Source organism: Lepidochelys kempii, chromosome 16 (assembly GCF_965140285.1).
Source record: "Lepidochelys kempii isolate rLepKem1 chromosome 16, rLepKem1.hap1, whole genome shotgun sequence".
In the NCBI taxonomy this organism is placed as follows: Eukaryota; Metazoa; Chordata; order Testudines; family Cheloniidae; genus Lepidochelys; species Lepidochelys kempii.
This window is the reverse complement of record NC_136395.1, coordinates 19,854,877-19,876,000: the sequence shown is the minus strand read 5'-3', so window position 1 is coordinate 19,876,000 and position 21,124 is coordinate 19,854,877. Positions and strand designations below refer to the sequence as shown.

The 21,124-nt window shown below is 43.3% G+C and overlaps 1 protein-coding gene across 4 annotated transcripts in view; it reads right to left on the bottom strand.

Annotated features, from left to right (window-relative positions):
- The window catches only part of STKLD1 (serine/threonine kinase like domain containing 1), a 40,844-nt gene extending 19,957 nt beyond the window's left edge, over positions 1-20,887 (bottom strand). For all 4 annotated transcript variants that reach the window (XM_078849038.1, XM_078849037.1, XM_073314029.2 and 1 more), the window contains exons 1-14: positions 20,788-20,887; positions 19,716-19,814; positions 19,300-19,344; positions 17,452-17,526; positions 16,730-16,834; positions 16,182-16,252; positions 15,245-15,360; positions 14,465-14,583; positions 14,188-14,348; positions 13,381-13,511; positions 12,076-12,156; positions 9,641-9,757; positions 7,622-7,762; positions 6,211-6,339 (exon numbers count right to left, since the gene is read on the bottom strand). In XM_078849038.1, the coding sequence (XP_078705164.1) occupies positions 6,211-6,339; positions 7,622-7,762; positions 9,641-9,757; positions 12,076-12,156; positions 13,381-13,511; positions 14,188-14,348; positions 14,465-14,583; positions 15,245-15,360; positions 16,182-16,252; positions 16,730-16,834; positions 17,452-17,526; positions 19,300-19,344; positions 19,716-19,814; positions 20,788-20,802 (1,405 nt within the window). In that variant the 5' untranslated portion in view covers positions 20,803-20,887. The remainder of the gene's footprint in view (positions 1-6,210; positions 6,340-7,621; positions 7,763-9,640; positions 9,758-12,075; positions 12,157-13,380; positions 13,512-14,187; positions 14,349-14,464; positions 14,584-15,244; positions 15,361-16,181; positions 16,253-16,729; positions 16,835-17,451; positions 17,527-19,299; positions 19,345-19,715; positions 19,815-20,787) is intronic.
- Between the last annotated feature and the right edge of the window lie 237 nt (positions 20,888-21,124).

The following is a 21,124-nucleotide window of genomic DNA, read 5'->3' as shown; positions in this document are numbered from 1 at the left end:
TGACCTTTGGCGGGGGGAGAAAGATGTGTATGGGAATGCAAAGGGCTAATTCAGGAGAATCCCAAAATTCAGTGGCCACTGTTAGGATCTCAGGACAAAGACCGAGTAGACGTCTTAAAAGACAAACTCGGCCAACCTAAAACTAAATTGGCAAAAGGAGAGGTTGATTGTTTCATGCAGTGGTGGGACGAGGCAAATGATAGGTGGACAGAATCAAAACTTGCCTCTCTCAAAGATTCTGGCTTCTATCCCACCAGATGCAACTCATTTTACTGTTGTTGATTTGTGCTCTGCTTTCTTTTCTGTCCCGGTTCACCCTGACTTCCAGTTCCTGTTTGCCCTTTCTTACAAGGGGCAACAGTACACATGGACCACACTGCCCCAGGGGTATACTGAAAGCCCGTCATATTTTTCCCAAGCATTAGCTCGAGACCTTGCTGACCTTGTTTTCCCGTCCAGGTCCACACTAGTCCAATATGTAGATGATCTACTCCTCTGTTCCCCTTCATTGTCTGCCTCTGAAACTGACTCTTTAGTGCTCCTTACTGCCCTAGCAAATAAGGGTCACAAAGCTTCTCACTCTAAACTACTACTCTGTCAAGTTTCTGTCACATACTGTCACGGTTCCTCCCCCACTCTGAACTCTAGGGTACAGATGTGGGGACCTGCATGAAAAACCTCCTAAGCTTATCTTTACCAGCTTAGGTCAAAACTTCCCCAAGGTACAAAATATTACACCTTGGACTGGCCGCTACCACCACCAGACTAATACTGGTTACTGGGGAAGAGCTGTTTGGACGCGTCCTTCCCCCCAAAATACTTCCCAAAACCTTGCACCCCACTTCCTGGACAAGGTTTGGTAAAAAGCCTCACCAATTTGCTTAGGTGACTACAGATCCAGACCCTTGGATCTTAAGAACAATGAACAATCCTCCCAACACTTGCACCCCCCGCTTTCCTGGGAAATGTTGGATAAAAAGCCTCACCAATTTGCATAGGTGACCACAGACCCAAACCCTTGGATCTGAGAACAATGAAAAAGCATTCAGTGTTTTACAAGAAGACTTTTAATAAAAAATAGAAGTAAATAGAAATAAAGGAATCCCCCCTGTAAAATCAGGATGGTAGATATCTTACAGGGTAATTAGATTCAAAAACATAGAGAACCCCTCTAGGCAAAACCTTAAGTTACAAAAAAGATACACAGACAGAAATAGTTATTCTATTCAGCACAATTCTTTTCTCAGCCATTTAAAGAAATCATAATCTAACACATACCTAGCTAGATTACTTACTAAAAGTTCTAAGACTCCATTCCTGTTCTGTCCCCGGCCAAGACGACTACAGACAGACACAGACCCTTTGTTTCTCTCCCTCCTCCCAGCTTTTGAAAGTATCTTGTCTCCTCATTGGTCATTTTGGTCAGGTGCCAGCGAGGTTACCTTTAGCTTCTTAACCCTTTACAGGTGAGAGGAGCTTTCCCCTGGCCAGGAGGGATTTCAAAGGGGTTTACCCTTCCCTTTATATTTATGACACATACCTTGGCTTTCTCCTCTCCTAGGATTCCCGTGCACTTTCTCCCACCCGCGTCCAAACTATCCTTAGCTTTCCCCGACCTCGCTCCCCACTCCAGGTCCAGAAGTTTTTCGGCATGGCTGGATTTTGCAGACAATGGATTCCCCGATATGCTTCCCTTGCAAAACCTCTCCAGGAACTCACTTGATTCTCTGTGCCTGACCCCATGCCATGGCCCCCTGAGGCCAATTCTGCCTTTGTTTCCCTCAAACAGGGTTTGGCTTCTGCCCCTGCCTTAGGGCTGTCTGACTATTCTAAGCCTTTTACCCTTTTCTGCCATGAACAATCTGGGTGTGCACTTGGAGTTCTCACTCAGATGCACGGAGAAAAGAACCGCCCAGTGGCTTATTTCTCTGCCACTTTAGACCCTGTTGCCCAAGGCTTACCCCCCTGCCTGCGTGCTGTGGCTGCTGCAGCGTGCCTAGTCGAAATGTCTGATTCCCTTGTTCTCCGCTCTCCTCTTACCCTCCTGGTCCCTCACTGACCTCACCCTGCTCCAAGACTCTGCCCCAGAAACCGAGAGAGAATCCTGGGTTGCCCAAGGTTGCTCTCTACATCCTGATTCCTTTTGGCGCTCGCCTACTGGCGCCTTTGTAGCCCCCTTTTCACTCTACCCATCTCTGGCCGCCCTGCTACATGGTGTTTCGCATGTCGGAAAGGAGGGGATGGTCTCTGCTGTAACAAAGACAGGATGGTGGCCCCCCCATTTTAGTTTTTTTGCAGCCCGCCACTGTGCAGCCTGTACCATTTGCCAAAGCCATAATATTGGTAAACCTGTAAAAGCGGCCCAGGGGTTCTGGGGCCTGCCTCAAGCACCGTTCTTGCACAAATGCCTAAGTGTCAACACTATGAATTGATATGGGTTATGGTATGTTTATTCTCCGGTTGGAGTGAAGCTGTTCCTTGTCGCAAGGCTGACTCATTGTCTGTTGCCAAATGTTTGTTAAATCATATTATGCCTGCCAAGGGAATTCCTGCTACTCTGTCCAGTGATCGGGGTACACATTTTACTGGACAACTTGTTCAACACCTGGACTGTATATTGCACATCAAACACATGTTGCACTGTCCCTACCACCCACAGGGCGCAGGTGCAGTTGAAAGACGAAATGGTGTCCTTAAGAATAAGCTTGCTAAAATTTGTGACTCTACAGGACTAAGCTGGCCAGTAGCCTTACCATTAGCCCTTATGGACATGAGATCCACTCCATCCCAAAGGCATAAATTAAGTCCCTTTGAAATTGTTATGGGACGCCCTATGCGAGCTATGACTACCATTACTCCCGTTCCAGATTTGAACTTGACTCACAGTGCACTCCTTCAGTATTGCAAGGGACTAATGCAAGCTGTAAGTCACTTCCATTCACAGGTTCGAGTCGCCTGGCCCATGGAACCCACCTCCGACGCTTGCCACAACCTTGAGTCAGGTGATTGGGTCTACGTACGGTGCCATCATCGAAAGCACACCTTGGAGCCCTGGTGGAAGGGTCCTCATCAGGTACTGCTTACTACACAGATGGCTGTTAAACTATCTGGCATCGCAGCATGGATACATGCTTCACAGTGTAAGAAGGCGCCATCCCCAGAGAACCAATCACCACCTCAGGACAACGCAGAGTCAATTTTGACTCCAGAAGAAGATGTAGAGGAACAGTCTGCAATATCTTACAATCTACGCTCTTGTAAGGGTTGCCAGAAGCAGACGACAAACACACACAAAAAAAAGGCAGTAGTGAGCCTAGCAGGCGTAAAACCGTGACTGCAGTTCCCTCAGTTGAGGTTGTCAGAACCAGAAAAGCCTTGCCTCCAACATGCGCCTCTGCCTGTTCCTTGGCTGCTGGTATCTTACGGTCAGGGGAGACAACGATGAAAATTCTTTTATCCAGCAGCAGGTGTGGATAGCTCAGACCCTTAATATTTCTAATTGCTGAGTCCGCAGCCACATCCCAGCCCACTCTCAAACTGGTATCTGGCTATCCCACTCAAGTCCCCAGACCTCACTGGAGGGCCTCGTCTGTTTAACAAAATATGGAACAGCAATGACACTTGGGAAGCGGTGGGAATAAACACATCTAAATGGATAAGTGTGGTGGAGGGAAATGGTCATTGGTGTTGGGTGTGTAATGGGACAGGGCTGGATCTGGGGAAAAGCCGTTGCCTTCAGCATATTGTGGCCAATGGTGTATGGGATTATTCAAACAAAACTAAAAAGTGGCGGGCCGGGTATGGAGATATGAATTTTTTCTCAACCTGGGATCAAACAGAGAAATCAATCTCATGTTCTCCCTACAGTAACCTTAGTGAAAATAATACAAACTTTCAATGTCATGCAAATAACACTACTCCTCCTAAGGAGACTTACCCTGTACCCTTTGGGGGATACTACTCCTCTTTTGCAAATACCTATATGACAAATGGGTGCAACCGAACCTTCCTGGCCTTAACAGGCCATCACTGGGTGTGTGGGACCAGAGCTTATACCGCACTACCAGCTAATTGGTCAGGAAACTGTTATCCCGCCCGACTCTTCTCACAATTCTGAGTGCTAGGAACCTTCCCTCGAGAACGCCTCCGCAATTTCAGGCGAAAAAGAAGGGACTTAACAGATGCCCAATGGTATGTAAATAACATAAGCCCCTTAACCTGGGAAGCAGCCATTGGCGGTTCCTTAATACCATTAGGGAGAGTAATACACCATGCAAAACGGCTCCTAAGGTTACAAGCAGTAATTGAAATAATGGCAAATGAAACTGGAGAAAGTTTAAGAGCCCTGGCCAAAGAAACAGGGGCAATCCGACAGATGGCCCTCCAAAACCGTCAGGCATTGGACATAGTGCTGGCAGCAAAAGGAGGGACTTGTGCTCTCACTGGAAAAGACTGCTGTGTGTATATACCAGACAACACCAATGAGGTAATAGATCGTGCTAGCCACTTAGAACAAATCACATATCTTCCCCACGAAGAGCCAAGTTCTTTATGGAAGTGGCTAGGTAACCTTTTCAATTTCTCTGGCATAGGAAACTGGTTGTTTCAGGGAGCCCTAACTCTCCTGTTTGGAATCCTAATAATTTTTGTATGTTTTCAGTTACTTTCCTGTTGTATCCAAAATTGTGTCAGGCATGCTACACAGATAGCTGCCCCAAACCAGAGTGCTAATTTGATTATTTTAAATATCACTGATGAACAAAGAGATAAAGAACGACTGATATGTGGAACCCAGGCATTGTTGGTCATTGCGTAGCTTGACCAAAAGGAGGGATTGTGAAAGTAGAATGAATTATATTGAAATTATAATTCATTAAAGAAATGCTACTTGAAGGGTTTGTTGAAATATAGTTGTCAGGAAGAGAAACATTAAGGAGTGTGAGACAATGGGTCCTCAAACTAATTAACTTAGAGCTCCTACTGAGCTAGGAGATTGGTAAACGTTAGTATGCAAATAAGATATGTATGTATATTAGTCAGTTTCTGCTTTCTTTTGTCTCTTATGTTAAATTGGCTTTGGCTTAGCTGTATAAATAAGTTATCTTGAACCTCAGAGAGGGGCTCACATCTGGGTGCATTAGCAAAGCGCTTTGCTGATAAACAGAGTGGTCTGACAAATTATGTGAGTCCTGAATCTGACTTTGACACTTGCATGATTCCAGCTGTTTTCATCTGCAAAAGTTTTACAAGCTTAATCTAACATGCAGACTATATACAGGAATTGCTTCACCCAAACCTAAAATGCAGCCATCTGTGGGTAGAACATGGCACTCAGGAATGATACCTAACAGACCACACAGAGAAAAATATCAAGTTGAACCTGCAGTGGGAAATTATACGTGCAGAATACAATTGCGCACATTTGTTTTGTTTTTTTGACCTTGACAATGAGAATAACACATCCCTGCTCTTTCAAGAAGCGTCATGGAATCTAATCACCACCCATGGTCAGGGCCTCAGATTTAGGTCTAGTGCAAAAGGGGATCTTCCAGCAGCAGCGTAATGCAATGCTGTGGCATAAATTCAGCACTGACTCAGAAGGAATGCCACCTGCTGGTGTTCCTTGGGGGTTTCTATTCAAGAGTGAGCCTGATCCTGTTTCTGACAGGACTGTAGGATAGAAATGCAAGGCTGGAGGTTTTTTACACAAATCTCTTCCTGAGGCAGCTAGGGTGTGTTGTGGGGTTATTTCAAAGACAATTCCCCCTCTCTACCAATCTATCATCTAATTCACCTGCACTTGCTAGGCTTGTTTCTTAAATCAATCCAATATGCTGATTATGCTCCATTTCCTCTTCTTATCACAACACACCACATTATGTGATGGAACCCGTAGCCACATAACCCACTTTTCATTTCTGAATGTTTATAAACAGCACGCACCTCAGCCTTCCACAGAAACATTTATAAATTGGGTCCTTATCACCACTAGGGATATTGAGACGTTTGCACTGATCTTCAGTCTGTGTTGCCCCATAGCTCATTCAACGATGGATCTCCTAATGCTATTCAAGCAAAGCTCTCACCCACATTCTTTTCTCTAACACCCCACTGTACCCAAAGTTGGGAGAAGTCAGTAAAAAGATTCATCCCCAAGCTACAAGAATCTCTGAACCCAGCTAAGCACAGTATCTGCTGTGTTCTACTTACCATTCACAGCCAAGCTCCAAAGAATACCAGAGCAAGAGAGGCAGATCTGTCTGTTCTGAGGAAAATTGCTTATAATTGACAGAACATCTGTGATGACCCCAGCTTTCCTCAGGGCTTCTGCAGCCATTTCTAATAAGCACAGAAAAGGACATATTATAATTATATTGCCACTGCCACCACTAACAACAAATTTAAATCAGAAGGAGTCATGAAACAAGGGAGCAACATAATATGATAAAGGGCAATATGAAAATGAGCAAAAGAAATGTACTGGATTCTTAATGAGAACCACATGCACACAGACTATACTTGTGGTGACTGGCCTTTCCAGAACCTTTTCAATTTGAGCTTCTCTTCCTATTATAGTTTTGAGTTTCATGGAAGAAAAAAAAAAGTTATTGAGAGGGCACCAATCACTGCCATTCAAGTCAGTCTAGCAATCCAACCAACCTAGCCAACTCCAGAGTTAAGAATTCATTTTGAACCATAACTTAGGTAATTTAGGTCAAAGGTGCCAAAAATCTTAGATAGCTGCCTTTTTATATTTTTTATAAGTTGAAATAAAATACTTAAAATATTTTTGAGACAAGTGAGGTGAGGTAATATCTTTTATTGGACCAACTTCTGTTGGTGAGAGAGACAAGCTTTTGAACCACACATCACTCTTCTTTGGGTCTCTCAGGCCTCTTCTCTGATCTGAAGAAGAGCTCCACGTGGCTCGAAAGCTTGTCTCTCTCACCAACAGAAGCTGGTCCAATAAATATTATCTCACCTACCTTGTCTCTCTAATTTCCTCGGACCAACACTGCTACGACTACACTGCATACAATAATGTAAAATATTTTTGGTCAGTTTCAAATCTTTTTTGGACATGTTCATTTTGCATTGATGAATCCTTCCCCTAATCCTTCACAAAAATCAACCGAATACCATCATAATTAAGGCTATGATTTAGTCATGGGTATTTTTAGTAAAAGTCTCGGACAGGTCACAGGCAATAACCAAAAAGTCACGGCCAGTGACCTGACTGTGACTTTTACTAAAAATACCCCTAACTTAATCTTAGGTGCTGGTGGGGCAGCAATGGAACCCAGGTTTCATGCCCTAGCTTTCCCCAGTGTTACTATCTGTGTAAAGTAATAAGAATCACTTGTTAACCAACCAAGCCTGAGCGCACCACCTCTTTAATACATCCAGTCTCAAACCACTTAGTGCGAATATAATGTACCTTATGCTCCCAGCTGACTTGCAAATAGAACTGGCTGACTAATGCTTTCGAGATGGAAAAATACCCTATGTACAGCAACATAGCTAGGCTAAGTCACGGAGTTCTCCATTATGTATCTAATCCAACAGATAAAGATGGATAAACAACAAGAATATGTCCATATGAAAGGATCAGAGGACCCACCACTGGCTGAAATCATCATTAGTAAAGTGCAGATCATTGAGAGCAGTTCTTCATTTTCAGAATATGTCCTCATTGTCTTTAACAGAGAATTGATTCCTTCCTCACCAACTAGCATCTCCACCTCCACATTCTGTTGTAGGGCTGTCAAAAGCAAAACATGGAACAGCATGAGGAGGCTTCAGCAGCTTTCATTAAAGTCTGATCTTTCTGCTCTCAGCATAGGTATACCATGAAGCAAGCATCACTTGTTGACTTAGCATAGACTATACTGTTATTTTTCCCCCTCTCTTCCTGAAATCAAGCTGCTCTTTTTGTCTCATTTTCTGCAATTTTCATGTTCCTGTGGGAAATTATTTCACAAAAATGAGGACAGGTAAAAGAAGAACGAAAAGGAGATACAGTCTAGTTAATTACATTATTTTTGCACAGAACATTTGTTTTTATTCAGAGGCAACTTTAAACCTATGGGCTGCTCCTGGAGTTAATCATACTGCATCTTATATAGAAATTGTGTTAGATACCAGGGCTATATTGTCAAAAATATGCCCCTAAATCATATGCAGAAAGCACAATTGGAAACTGATCATTAACAGATTGCAAACTGCGAACATGAGCAATTACCCATTTTGCCCATTCAGTAGCATGTTTTGCAAGCATATTCTGAGAATTTAACCATAGCACTGAACCACATCACTTGTTTATAAACTTTAGTAAAAATCTGCATGCAGGACTTGGGAAAAATTTTTTACAAAAGCTTTCGTTCTTTAAAAGTCAACATTTATTAAAATAAATAAGAAGTAATTTGCTTCATCAATAAGGCCTCCTCAAATGTAAACAAGTTAAAGGGGTGCTGCTTTTTTAATTAGATACAGAATTGGGGGGGGGCTTTAACTTTTGTGGTCTCAACACAAGCTTTATAAATATGTTACAATGTCATGTGCTGCATTAAGAATCTCTATTATTTGCAGTCTTTACACTGCTGCAAATGCTGGTATTTACATTTTTCCAAATGGTGGTTTCAGTTTACCAAGCAGGTGCCAGGGGAATATTTTCTGCATTTGGACTAGTTTATTTAAAATTGAGACCAACTGGGAGATGAAAAAGCAAGAAATCTCATTTCCTCTTCCAACAGGTGGGAGAGGATGAGATCTACTAATTCTAAAAACTTGAAGGACGTAGGGCCAGATTTTCAAAGGCCTTTAGGCACACAGAAGTACAGATAGGCACCTTGTGGGTTTTCCAAAAGTGCCTGAACAGGTTAGGTGCCTAATTCACAGGGATTTCAAAATCTAGCCCGTGGTGATCAAAAACACTCCATCAATTCACTAGCTACAGCTAATACTTCCTCTATTTAATATATCAGTTAGTTTTAAATGCAAAACATGTTTTGAGAAACTTTCTTTTTTTCTTACATATGCAGCACCGTTAACGTAGTTTTATTTAACTAATAAAAAACAAATTTAAAATGCTGTTTTTGTTCATTTTAACTGCATTCTAATTTCCATCCAAATGCAGCTTGACACATATAATGAGTAAACAAAATAATCTAGTAAATGGGAAATGTATCATTCATTATTTTCTATCATAAAAAAATAAAAAGCAAGAATCTGAATAAACGTCTGTTTAAATAAATATGTATAGATATAGGGTATCCTCCTGGTGAGCAAACGGAAATACCAAATTTAATAGAAAGGCTGTATTTAGCTGCAAATAAAGAAGTTTTAATGATACTAGCTAATGAGAATCATCCTTCCTTTAGAAAAACTACTAAAAATACAAATGCAAAACAAGATTAAATCAAGGTTTCTTGCTTGCTGATTTACATCACTCTGACTTAAATTAAACCACCCACGCTAGAGAATCTGGACTCCCATTAAAGGTGGCTAAATTCCCATGTAACTATAAATTTACCCCTTAATAACTTAGTATGAATATTAATTGTCACCAAATCTATTTCAAATCTTGTTTACTACATGTAACAAGTTACTCAGTGTTTAGTATGGAACCTCATTACTGTACCTTGGCCAATAATGTCAAGCAGTAATCTGCAGCCACCTAATTGTAGCTCTAGAGAATCTATATGAGTCCTCATTGCACAAGTGACAGGATCCAGAAGTTCTAGCAAATACATAAAAGCTATGAAGAAAAGAATTGTTAAAGTCAACATTTAATAACACTATGAACAACATAGCTGGTTTATATGCTTCCCACCTTCAATACAACATGGAGTTCCTAGCTTTAGGACAGGTTGCATGACATGGTAAGGCAGAGATGGTTAAACAATGTTCTTGATCTGAAAGAAAAGCTGTGCATATCAAGATGGAGCATTACACACTGATACCAGTAGTCTCGTGGGCACCTTCTCTGTATTAAAAACAAAAGCCGCCACAATCTTCCATTTTGTTCAAGTTAGTTGTAGCCATCTTCTTCCTAGGAAATAGTATTGCAGTTCTTGGCTGGCTACATTCTAAGTCTGTGGTTCTCAACCAGGAATACACAAACCCCTGGGGGCACGCAGAGGTCTTCCAAGGGGTACATCAGTTCATCAAGATATTTGCCTAGTTTTACAATCGGCTACATAAAAGGCACTAGCGAAGTCACTACAAACTAAAATTCCATACAGAGAATTATATACTACTCTATATCCTATACACTGAAATGTAAGTAAAATATTTTTATTCCAATTGATTTTATAATTATATTGTAAAAATGAGAAAGTAAGCACTGTTTCAGTAATAGTGTGTTGTGACACTTTCGTATTTTTACGCCTGATTGTGTAAGCAAGTAGTTTTTAAGTGAGGTGAAACTTGGGGGTACACAAGACAAATCAGATTCCTGAAAGGGATACAGTAGTCTGGAAAGGTTGAGAGCCGCTGTTCTAAGTGATATGGGCTAGTATTCTGGTGTGGCAGTACTGAGATAGTATGCTTTTCAGACTCTGGGGGGAGATTACTTCACTAGATTTCTCAGTCCTAGCAAGTCTTTGAGCAGCATTAGCTATTCCAAAGGGGAGCAACAAACCCACAAAACACGGTGGTAAAAGGGAAAATTGTCCAAGGGAACTTAGATGTCCTCTTGGAACCCATTCTAAGCATTCTCAGAGACAGAGCCATCCCTTGGGTACAGCAAATCGGGGCGACCGCCCCAGGCCCTGCACTGTGGGGGACCCTGCTCTTCAGGAGGAGGTGGGCAGGGGGGTGATGCGGGCGGGCGAGCGGGGTGAGGAGGCGAGCAGGAAGCAGGCCGGCAGGCGAGCAAGGAGGAGCCCCCCTATGAGAACCTCCCCCTTCCCCCAGCGCCTGCTGCTCACTGGTGAGCCCTGCCGATCAGCGCCTCCCCCTCCCTCTTTGCACCTACCACCTGCTGCGGATCAGATGTTTTGCAGCATCAGGAGGCGCACAAGGGGAAGGGAGAGGAGCAAGGGCGCAGCGCGCTCAGAGGAGGGGAAGGAACTCGGCAGGGGAGAGGCAGAGCAGGAAGAGGCGGGGCCTTGGGGGAAGGGGTGGAATGGGGGCATGGCCTGGGCGGAGCTGTGGGGGAGCACCCCTCCAGCAGATTAGAAACTCGGCGCCTATGACCTGGACCCTGCACCCGCCTAGGGACAGCCCTGCTCAGAGATGTAATTATCTATTGTAACAAATTCTGCTTATATCACTGCTAGCAAGGTTCTATTCATGCCTAATTCAAACTGTTATTTATCACTGAGTCACATTATTTCAATGGGAAAAGTCACTTTTCACTTTAAATGCTTCACAGATATTGGCAGATGACAGGAAAACACCATGTTCTTTCCTCTTATTGCTTACATTCTTAGAGCATTAAATCACTATACATTAATATCTACCCAGATCTTAAACATCTCTATTTTTTAATATTAAAGATCAATGCCAGTATTAAAAGTGATAATAGTTTGAAATAAGAGTACTATTAATGGAATTTGTTTAACAGAGTGAATTTAGAGTTCATAAAAGCATTAGTCTAATAGCACCGCAGAGAGCTAGGCATAATGAAGGGAGAAGCTATGTAACCTTCCAACACACAGCTCTGCCAAAGCACTAAAATGCCAACCTGCACCACTCCCTGTTATTACAGTCCTGGGACCCCACAGGTGTCTGACAACACACACACCAGCCCTGACGTACAGCATCTTTGGTCCTGCTCCAAACAGCTCTGCCAGTGCACTCCAATCCTGTCCAACTATTTCAAACCAAGCTTTTCCCAAACAGAGTGAGATCACTAATTGTGCCAGTTTGTGGGTTTTTTCCACATGTGCACTAGTGGAAAATAAGTTGGGAGCAATCAACCTCATTTTCACTTGTAGCCAATGGCAGAATTTGAACCCAGTTTTCCAACAGGCTAATGTACTATTATGCAATATGTTTTCCCACTATTTTCAGAGTAAAAGCAGTGAGCAAGAACATTGTAAAACAAAATGCTGAAATACTGATCCATACCATTTTCATCTAGTAAGCTGGCAAGGCGCTTTATGGCTTTTGCTTGAGCCTGCTCTATGTCCCAGTAAGTCTCCATAAATTCTGCATAAAACAAGACATCAGAAGTTTCTGCTAAGTCATTTTACACAAATATTTACAGGATACGTTCATAATGTTATTGTTTTCCTATTCTGTGCCTAGCCTGTGAATTCACATAATTGAAAGAAATTCAGCTTGAGACTCAGTTAACAAAGGAACTGAAAGAAAGTGTAAAACATTTTAAAATTGCAAATCTCACTCAAAATAGTAGGTGTGTTGATATATGAACAAAAAATAGTCAGATTTTTTCCCCACCTACGCACATGGCACTTCCTGTTTGGGGGAATTGTAGACTGAACTAAAAAGGCTTTAGTGGTTTTACACACACTTTTTATCTTGTGCAGAGCAGATTTTTCACAACTAAAGCTAATTCCATCCCCACCCTTAACCCAAGCTAAGGGCCAGATCCCCAGATAACGTCAATTGGTAGAGGCCATTTTTAAAGCCAATGGAGCTATGCTGATTCCACCAACTGTGAATCTGATCTCATATATATGTAACATTTTCTTCAGTCAGTCTTCTCTGTGATGCTGAAAATCTCAGGAGGGAAAAAACTACGGCTCTAGCAGGTTTATGGAGCTGCTAAGCTTTAGAAACTAGAAATATTTATTATTGAATATGGCAACCCTCTACAAGTTACATTTTGTTTGGATTTTTTAAGAAGAAAATGTGCATAAGATCTATCTTGCTGGATATATTTAGGAGCCACCACAAACCTTATCATGTTGTTGTCTCATAAAATTCTTTGAGAGTTTGTAGCTTAAATATAATTTATATTCTTTAAAAACACTCCAATATGAAATCATGTTAATAATAAAATGTAAAGATATATAAGTAAAGAAAATGCTTTAAAGGAGCAGCTTTTTCTCTTTAGCCAATAATGCATTCTAACGGAATATCTTAATAGGTTTAACTGCCGTAAACTAGAATGCAATCAGAGTGGGGAGCTCCCAGGAACTTCAGAACAGTCTGACAAAAATTCTTTTAATAACACTCTCTCACCCTATTCAGACAGAACATTAGATAAGAGCTACTACTCTTATGAAGTTATAAGACTGGTGACACAGAGATTCTTGTCCAAAACAGTGATGCATTTCATTTCAGGTACAATGGGTAGCCATCCACTCATTCATTTCTGTAGTATAATACATCCTAAATGGAACACACACAGCATTTCAATAGGAAACAAATGTCAGTATCTCAAAGGCAACTTATTTTCCTGATTACCTAAAACACTTCCAATTCCCCCTTCAAGGAGCACATCTACAATTGCTGAAGGCAAGGTTTTTTCCTGTTTTGATAAAGAGGAACCAGCAAGAGCCAAACATTCCATAACACGTGGAATATCAACCAGATCCCTAGAAAAGGAGAGAGAAAGAAAGTCAACAAAGTTTTCCTGTTGATTTTGGTGTGTTTGGTTGGAAGTGGAAGTGTTAATTAGTGAGTAAAATAGGGTTCTGGTTGTCAGGACTACTAAATTCTGATCTTGACTCTTTCACTGATTTTGTGACTGTGGGCAAGTCAGTTAACCCTTGTGCCTCATTTTACCTACCTGGAAAGTGGACATAACACTAACCAATCTCATGATGTGCTCTGAGGCTTAATTAATTAATATTTGTAAAGAGCTTTGAGATTCTCATATAAAAATAAAACCTTAGGCAATGCGGATATTTTCTGAGAATGCAAACTGTATACAGACTACAGCCCAGCATCCAAAAGATTGTCTATAACTTTTTATAACATTGTTTTATAACATAATTCCCCAACAAAACCAACTATCCTCTCTGATCACAGAATCTCTGGTCAGTGTACACTGGAACACTCATTTCAAAGATGGGGAAACCAAAGCACTGATAGGTGAAGTGACTTTTTTACAGCAAGATAGCACAGCGAGCCAGTTGCAGAGACAGGGATAGAACCTAGGAGCCCTGGCTCAGTCCCCTAATCTAAACACTGAAGAACACTCCCTCTTACAGCAGATGGGGGGGAAAAGCAAAAAACAGAACAGAGCAGGGGAAAATGTCCAGAACTCACTTTGCTGAGGGTCTCATACTGGGCTGAATCTGTAACATCATAAGTAAAATTGGAGACAAAGGCTGAGTATCTTTATTCCTTTTCTGCATTAACGTCAGAACTCTCTCAAGACTACTGGTGTCCTTTCTAATATTCCGCAGTAATGAATTTGTCTCTTTCACCTGTAAACAGCAGAATATTGGTAGAATCTGTATGTATTCACTTTGTGGATCTCTTGGGGTTTTTTGACACATTATATTCCCAGTGAAATGTTCGTGGCACTCTCAATAGTACATACATTCAGAAAGAAGCAGGTCATCATGTCTAGTAGAATACATCCTAAAGACCAGATGTCAGACTTCTCACTAAAGGAAAAGCAGAGTGCTTCAGGGGACATGCAGGATTTAGAGTCAGGATCTGTTGAAATAAATGTCAGATCAGTAATGGTTTTGACACTGTGTAATGTTTTGCTTTGCTTGTATGGGTGTGACCTGCAGATAGCAGTTTCACATCAAAGTACAATTCAGTCAGAAAGATTCTACAGTGAGTCAGATTTTTACTGGTGATATTCCATAGAAGATTCTAAGAAGAACCGCACTACAATTAATGACAATTCTCCAAGATCTAACTTCCTATATATTATTGCAAATAGTCTTACAAATCCAGTTTAGCTTAGAGTCATCTCATGACTCTCAAAATATCAAAAGATCTATTTTTCCAACTGTGCAGTGGTTTGTTTGATGTGAGCATCTGTCCACTTGGAACTGGACAGACAACCTCCAAACTCATTTTAAATGTACCACAAAACTGCCATCAGATGGTAACGATTATTTTTTATCACTGCTGAGCAAGATTCAGACCAATTATGTACAGTAAGTGTGAAAGTTTTCATATCACAATCAATCTATTTAATTCTTGATCTTTTACAATGATCTTGCTTGCTGCTTAGAAGAAATAAAATGTAATAGGCCAAAAAAAGGTGTTTTCCTTCTTTATTTTGTAATAGAATTAAACTGTTAAAAAACACAGATTGAATCTCTTTAAAAAAAATACTAAAATATTAAAATTAAATAGCTACCTTCTTCCACTCTTATCTTCCATTTCATTTCATCAGTCATAAGAGTTTCTACACCAAAATCGCAAAGCATGAAGGATACTTCATCAGTTAAAAGGATGTTAGACGGTTTGAGGTTTCTGCAATACAGAGAAATGGTTTTTATCAACATGTTAAATCAGAGCGTAATCTTGTATAGCTACAGGCTCCTTATCTCTGAGACCTTTTACACAAAGAAGATGGGCTTTGTTTTTAAGTTACAAATGATAATGAAATAAAATACATTTATTTTCCTTTTTTACTGTGAATAAGGCAAAAAGATTTAAAAATTGACACTGGAAGCCTCAACTTTATCTGAATACTGAGCATGAACTAGTCTTTTTTCCTCTCTTATTCCTGTTAAGTTTGTTCATTCTCTTAGGCACAGCTCATTTGCCAAGTTTTATGCAGGATTATAGACTGTAATATGAATGTGAATGAAGAGTCAATATTCCAGTACTTCATTAACTATAGGATCGTGAACACTTTGTAAACATTCAAGAGTTAAGTTATACTCATTTTGTGGATGGATAAATCCGGGGAGAACATATGAATTAAATGACTTGCCTAAAGTCACACAACAATCAGATGCAGAAATATAATCCAGAAGTATAACTTCCACTCCCCTGCTTTAATCAATAAATTCACACTCAGACTACTGTCTCTGAAGTCAAACACCACTGAGGGGGAAAAATGGTGGAGGAAGGAGAAGAGCACTGATTAACACTCATACAGTAGATCTACTAATCATCTCTCTCTGCTGTAAACTCATTTTGACACTCCATCTTATCTCTGAAACTCCCCACCCTGCCATCAAAATGTACAATGTCTTGCTTCTCAAGTGAATAGTTGCGCTGAAGTAATAATTCAGCTGCAAACCAGCAAAGGTCGAGCAGTCAAAGAGGCTGGAATTTCTATTTACCTGTGAAAAACATTTTGTTTGTGTATATAAAACAAAGCATCCACCATCTGCCCCAGGAACTTCTGAATTACCTATGGACAGAAATATACATGAAAATGTAGTACATGAAGAATAACTACATGGTGAAATAAGCCATGTCTAAGAACACGAAGGCTGCTTAGTTTGATACAGGCTCCAGTCCAAGTGGGAATACTATACTCCTTTCACTTTCTGCAGATCAATTAACCTGCACATCACCCCTGTGAATTAGGCATTATTATTAGCTCCATTTTTCAGAAGTGTAAACTAAGGCACAGAAAGGCTAAGTTGCCCGGGAGTACAAAATTATATAAGTGCTAAGTATTATTAATGTGATTGTACAATGACTCAGTGGCAGAGCTGGGAAGAGAATTCAGAAGTTTTAAGTCCTGGTCTCCTGCTTTAAGCAATAAATACTATACTTTGATGTCTCTGGGGAGCAGCTGGGAAAGGACAGAAGGTGGTGAAAAAAGTTAAGGCAGTGAGATTCCTTTGCATTTCAGTAAGATGCCTTTTCTGTCATTTTTTACCATATCTTCTACTTTCTCTCGCTTCTTCCTTTTTGCCTTAATCAGAGATGAAAGGTCTCCTTGGCTTGAGTGCTGCATCACCAGACAAAGAAATAGAGATGAAATCTGCAACAGAGATTAGGTCAACATTATTCAGTCACTTATAGATAATGACATATGCAGCAACAAAGATACAAATTAGCAGCTGGGCCATTGGTCCTTGCAAAGAGATTTGGTGCACACCATGGAAGTATGAGATGGGATTATTTGTCTCCCACAAAAGAGTCAATATTTACTTTTGTCTACTTAAACATAAAACATCTGCTTCTAACAGGAACAAGTACCTTTGAAAACATATGAGCAAACAGTAAATGCTACTGAATTCAATGGGATTTAGGCCCAAGTAGAGTGCAAGATCGTGTCCACAAAGAAATAGCTCTGGCCTCCTGGCTTCTTTATGGGCCAGTTTTTAAAGTGCTTTATTCAGACATGCAAGGAACTGTAGCAGCTTAAAAACTGTATATCTGTTGGGTATGGAAGCAAAGGGGAAGACACTGCATACAGATCCTGGGCTGCAACACAGCTATATTGTGCTCCCCAATGGTAGTGTAATTCAGAGCTGCCTTCACAGAAGGTGGCTCAGTCACAGGCCCAGAAACCTTAAGTGTCCCCTTACCTAGCTACAGAAACTTTGACATGCCAGTTTGTGCACCCCTCTCTAACAGACAGCACTTCATTCTCACCTTATTATCCCAGGTGATAAACAATTCTTTGTAAATGCAGATGTTTGAATGCTGAAGTTTCAGCAGATCCATTGCCTGTTGGAAAGACAGCAAATGAAACCCAAAGGGTTTACTCGGAGTGAGCTACAACAATCCACATGCTTCTTTCTCCTGGATTAAGAAAATGTCTTCAAAACACAGAACACAAAGGGCAGATATCTGACTGTCATGCATGCCATGTCCCTGTTAAAGTAGCCAGGTCCAGTTCTTTTTCAGTTCTATTTCACATTTGCAATCGAAGGAGTGCCAAGAGAAGTGAAATATGGTACTTAAGTGAAGCTCTACTCTAAATATAACTCTGTACAAATAGCATAGTGGGGTTCAACATTTGTCATCTCGCAAAGGATCAGTTCACAAGTAAAAAGATTGTTTCCTAACAGCCAGCCTTGCAAACTCACCCTGGAATTTGAAAGTCAAGGTGAGTTATTTCTCGTACACCCATCATCTGCAGTAACGCTGAGTCAACTGTGAATTGCAGGTGTAACTAAAATGCACAAAGTGTCCTCCTCTCTAAACCTAGCCACGAGGTAAAGTCTCAAGGTAAAGATCCTAAAATTGGAACTTGCTTAAAAATTCTGTTGTTGATGTATGAGCTGGAACAGAATTCAGCTCACTCTCCCAGAGCTGTGCTCATGGCACTACAGAGCTAACTGGAGTAAAAAGGAGTAAAAACAAAGGGCCAAATTCCCAGCTAGCATAACTTCTTTTACTTTAATAGAACTACACCAACAGACAATTTGGCTCAAACTTTGGTCAGTAAAGTCAGCAGATCTAATTCTGAATACACACAGGGGACTGATATAGAATAGGCAATTTTAATTACTTTCTGACCACAACTACATATCAATTGGTTTTAAACGTTCCCACTCATTGCGAACAGCAGGTGCTAGGTGCAATGAACACCAGCAGAGACACTAGACACATTCTGTTGTGAATATTTGTGTTCTGGTGGAACAGTAATTATGATATTAGCAATATTGCTGACTTATTATTATGTCTTATTTATTAAATACTGAAGGAAGTATGCACAACACAGGTTACCATAGAAGGAAAAGGCCAGTGAAGACATTCCCATCAAGAAATTTCTAGATCCATGGGCACAAAAATCAACACAACATTAAAATAACATGTACTATGTAGAAATTGAGTCATTAATGTAAACAGGACTATCAACAGACCACTCTCCATCCTTCCACCTAATGACCAAACAAACAGATGGGCTTTGCACTGTGCCCTAAAGGTAAACAAATACAGGCTCTGAAGTGAGGGCCATCCATTGAGAACAGCTGGCCACTTGAACCCAAACATTCAAGTCCACCTCCTCTGTATGTATATATAGAGAGAGAGATCTTCTTACTATATGTTCCATTCTGTGCATCCGATGAAGTGGGTTGTAGCCCACGAAAGCTTATGCTCTAATAAATTTGTTAGTCTCTACGGTGCCACAAGTCCTCCTCTTCTTTGTTCAAGCCTAAGGATTGTTAATAAGAATTCATAGGCTGAACTGAGTTGTTGTATTTACACTACAATAAAATACCCACGCCTGGCCCATGTCAGCTACTCAGGCTCCTGGGGCTTAGGCTGCTGGACTATAAAGCAGTTGTGTAGATTCAGGCTCAGGCTGGAGCCCAGGCTTTGGGACCCCACAAGGAGAGAGGACAGGACAGTTCAGTTTATGGGTAAGTCAAGGCCCAAATCAGGTAGGGCTATTTATAGTTTCAAATTATTGCTGATAAAGGATTTTTTACTGTTTAAGAGAAGACCCTGCTCCTTCTGAACAAGACTAGTAAAAAAAGACTGCGTCACTACCTCCTTCAGGGCATTATTTGCTTGTTGTTCATCAATGCATTCAACCTGTACCAAACAAACAAAAGACAAAGATAACAATATAACAAAAGACATGGATGAGAATATAATACAGAGGTGGCCAAGCTTTATGACACCGAGCATCAGGTAAGTAACCCCACCAGGAGAATGAGATTTACACCCAATTTGTAAATATCATCAGTAACGATACACTGCAACCCTAACATCTACTGCTGGGTGCTTGGATCTGCTGGGTGCTTGAACTGCAGTTCAAGACAGTGTCATCATTCAAAGTATAAGCCAAATCAGACCCAGTGTCTGTGACGGCTGGTGTGCTGGGCTACGTTGCTCTCAGGCGAAGGGCCTAGGGAGATGCACTAGAGAGCTGCATCTCGCTGTCATGGCAACCAAGTTCTCACCTGCTTCAGCACATATTTCCTCCCAGCACCTTCTTTCACCGTTTTTAACTCCACCACCAGCATTGTGCCCAGAGCCCCGGGCTCCAGCTGCTCCAGCACCTACGTGGGGGAAACAGGCATTGATAAACAGGGGGGAACCTGGGCACAAAAACACCTCAGAGCTGCCTCACTGTGCAACCCCCAGCTCCCCTGGGCAACAGGCACCCTCAGTGCCCTCTGCCCCATGGGCGACGGGCACCCCCCGGCTGTCCCCGCCCCATGGGCAACGGGCACCCCCCGGCTCTCCCTGCCCCATGGGCGACGGGCACCCCCCAGCTCTCCCCGCCCCATGGGCGACGGGCACCCCCCGGCGCCCTCTGCCCCATGGGCGATGGGCACCCCCCGCCTCTCCCTGCCCCATGGGCGACGGGCACCCCCCGCCTCTCCCTGCCCCATGGGCGACGGGCACCCCACCTCTCTCCCCGCCCCATGGGCAACAGGCACCCCACCTCTCTCCCCGCCCCATGGGCGACGGGCACCCCCCGGCTCTCCCTGCCCCATGGGCGACGGGCACCCCACCTCTCTCCCTGCCCCATGGGCGACGGGCACCCCACCTCTCTCCCCGCCCCATGGGCGACGGGCACCCCCCGGCTCTCCCTGCCCCACGGGCGACGGGCACCCCCCAGCTCTCCCCGCCCCATGGGCGACGGGCACCCCCCGGCGCCCTCTGCCCCATGGGCGATGGGCACCCCCCGGCTCTCCCTGCCCCATGGGCGACGGGCACCCCCCGGCTCTCCCTGCCCCATGGGCGACGGGCACCCCCCGGCTCTCCCTGCCCCATGGGCGACGGGCACCCCACCTCTCTCCCTGCCCCATGGGCGACGGGCACCCCACCTCTCTCCCCGCCCCATGGGCGACGGGCACCCCCCGGCTCTCCCTGCCCCACGGGCGACGGGCACCCCACCTCTCTCCCCGCCCCATGGGCGACGGGCACCCCCCGGCTCTCCCCGCCCCACGGGCGACGGGACCCCTCCCCTCCGGCCCGAGACCGGCCCCCAGCGCGCCCAGGGGCGGGGCAGCCGCCGGCCCTCACCGTGTAGCTCTCCATGGCTGGGGCCGCGGCCGAGATCGCTGCCGCCCGGTCCCGCTGCCCCGGGAGACGGGGACCAGAAACGGCTCCCACCTGGGCGGGTGCAGCGGGGCCTCCCCCTCCGCCAGCCCGCACGCGGCCTCCAGCTGGGGCCCCGGGCCCTGCTCCTCGCTCCCCCTTTTCCTGCCCCCCGCCCCTGGGCCCCCCCACCTCTCTGCCCCTTCCCCCCCTGCCCCGCCTCTCACCGCCCGCCCCTGGGCCCCCCACTTCTCTGCCCCTTCCCCCCCTGCCCCGCCTCTCACCGCCCGCCCCTGGGCCCCCCACTTCTCTGCCCCTTCCC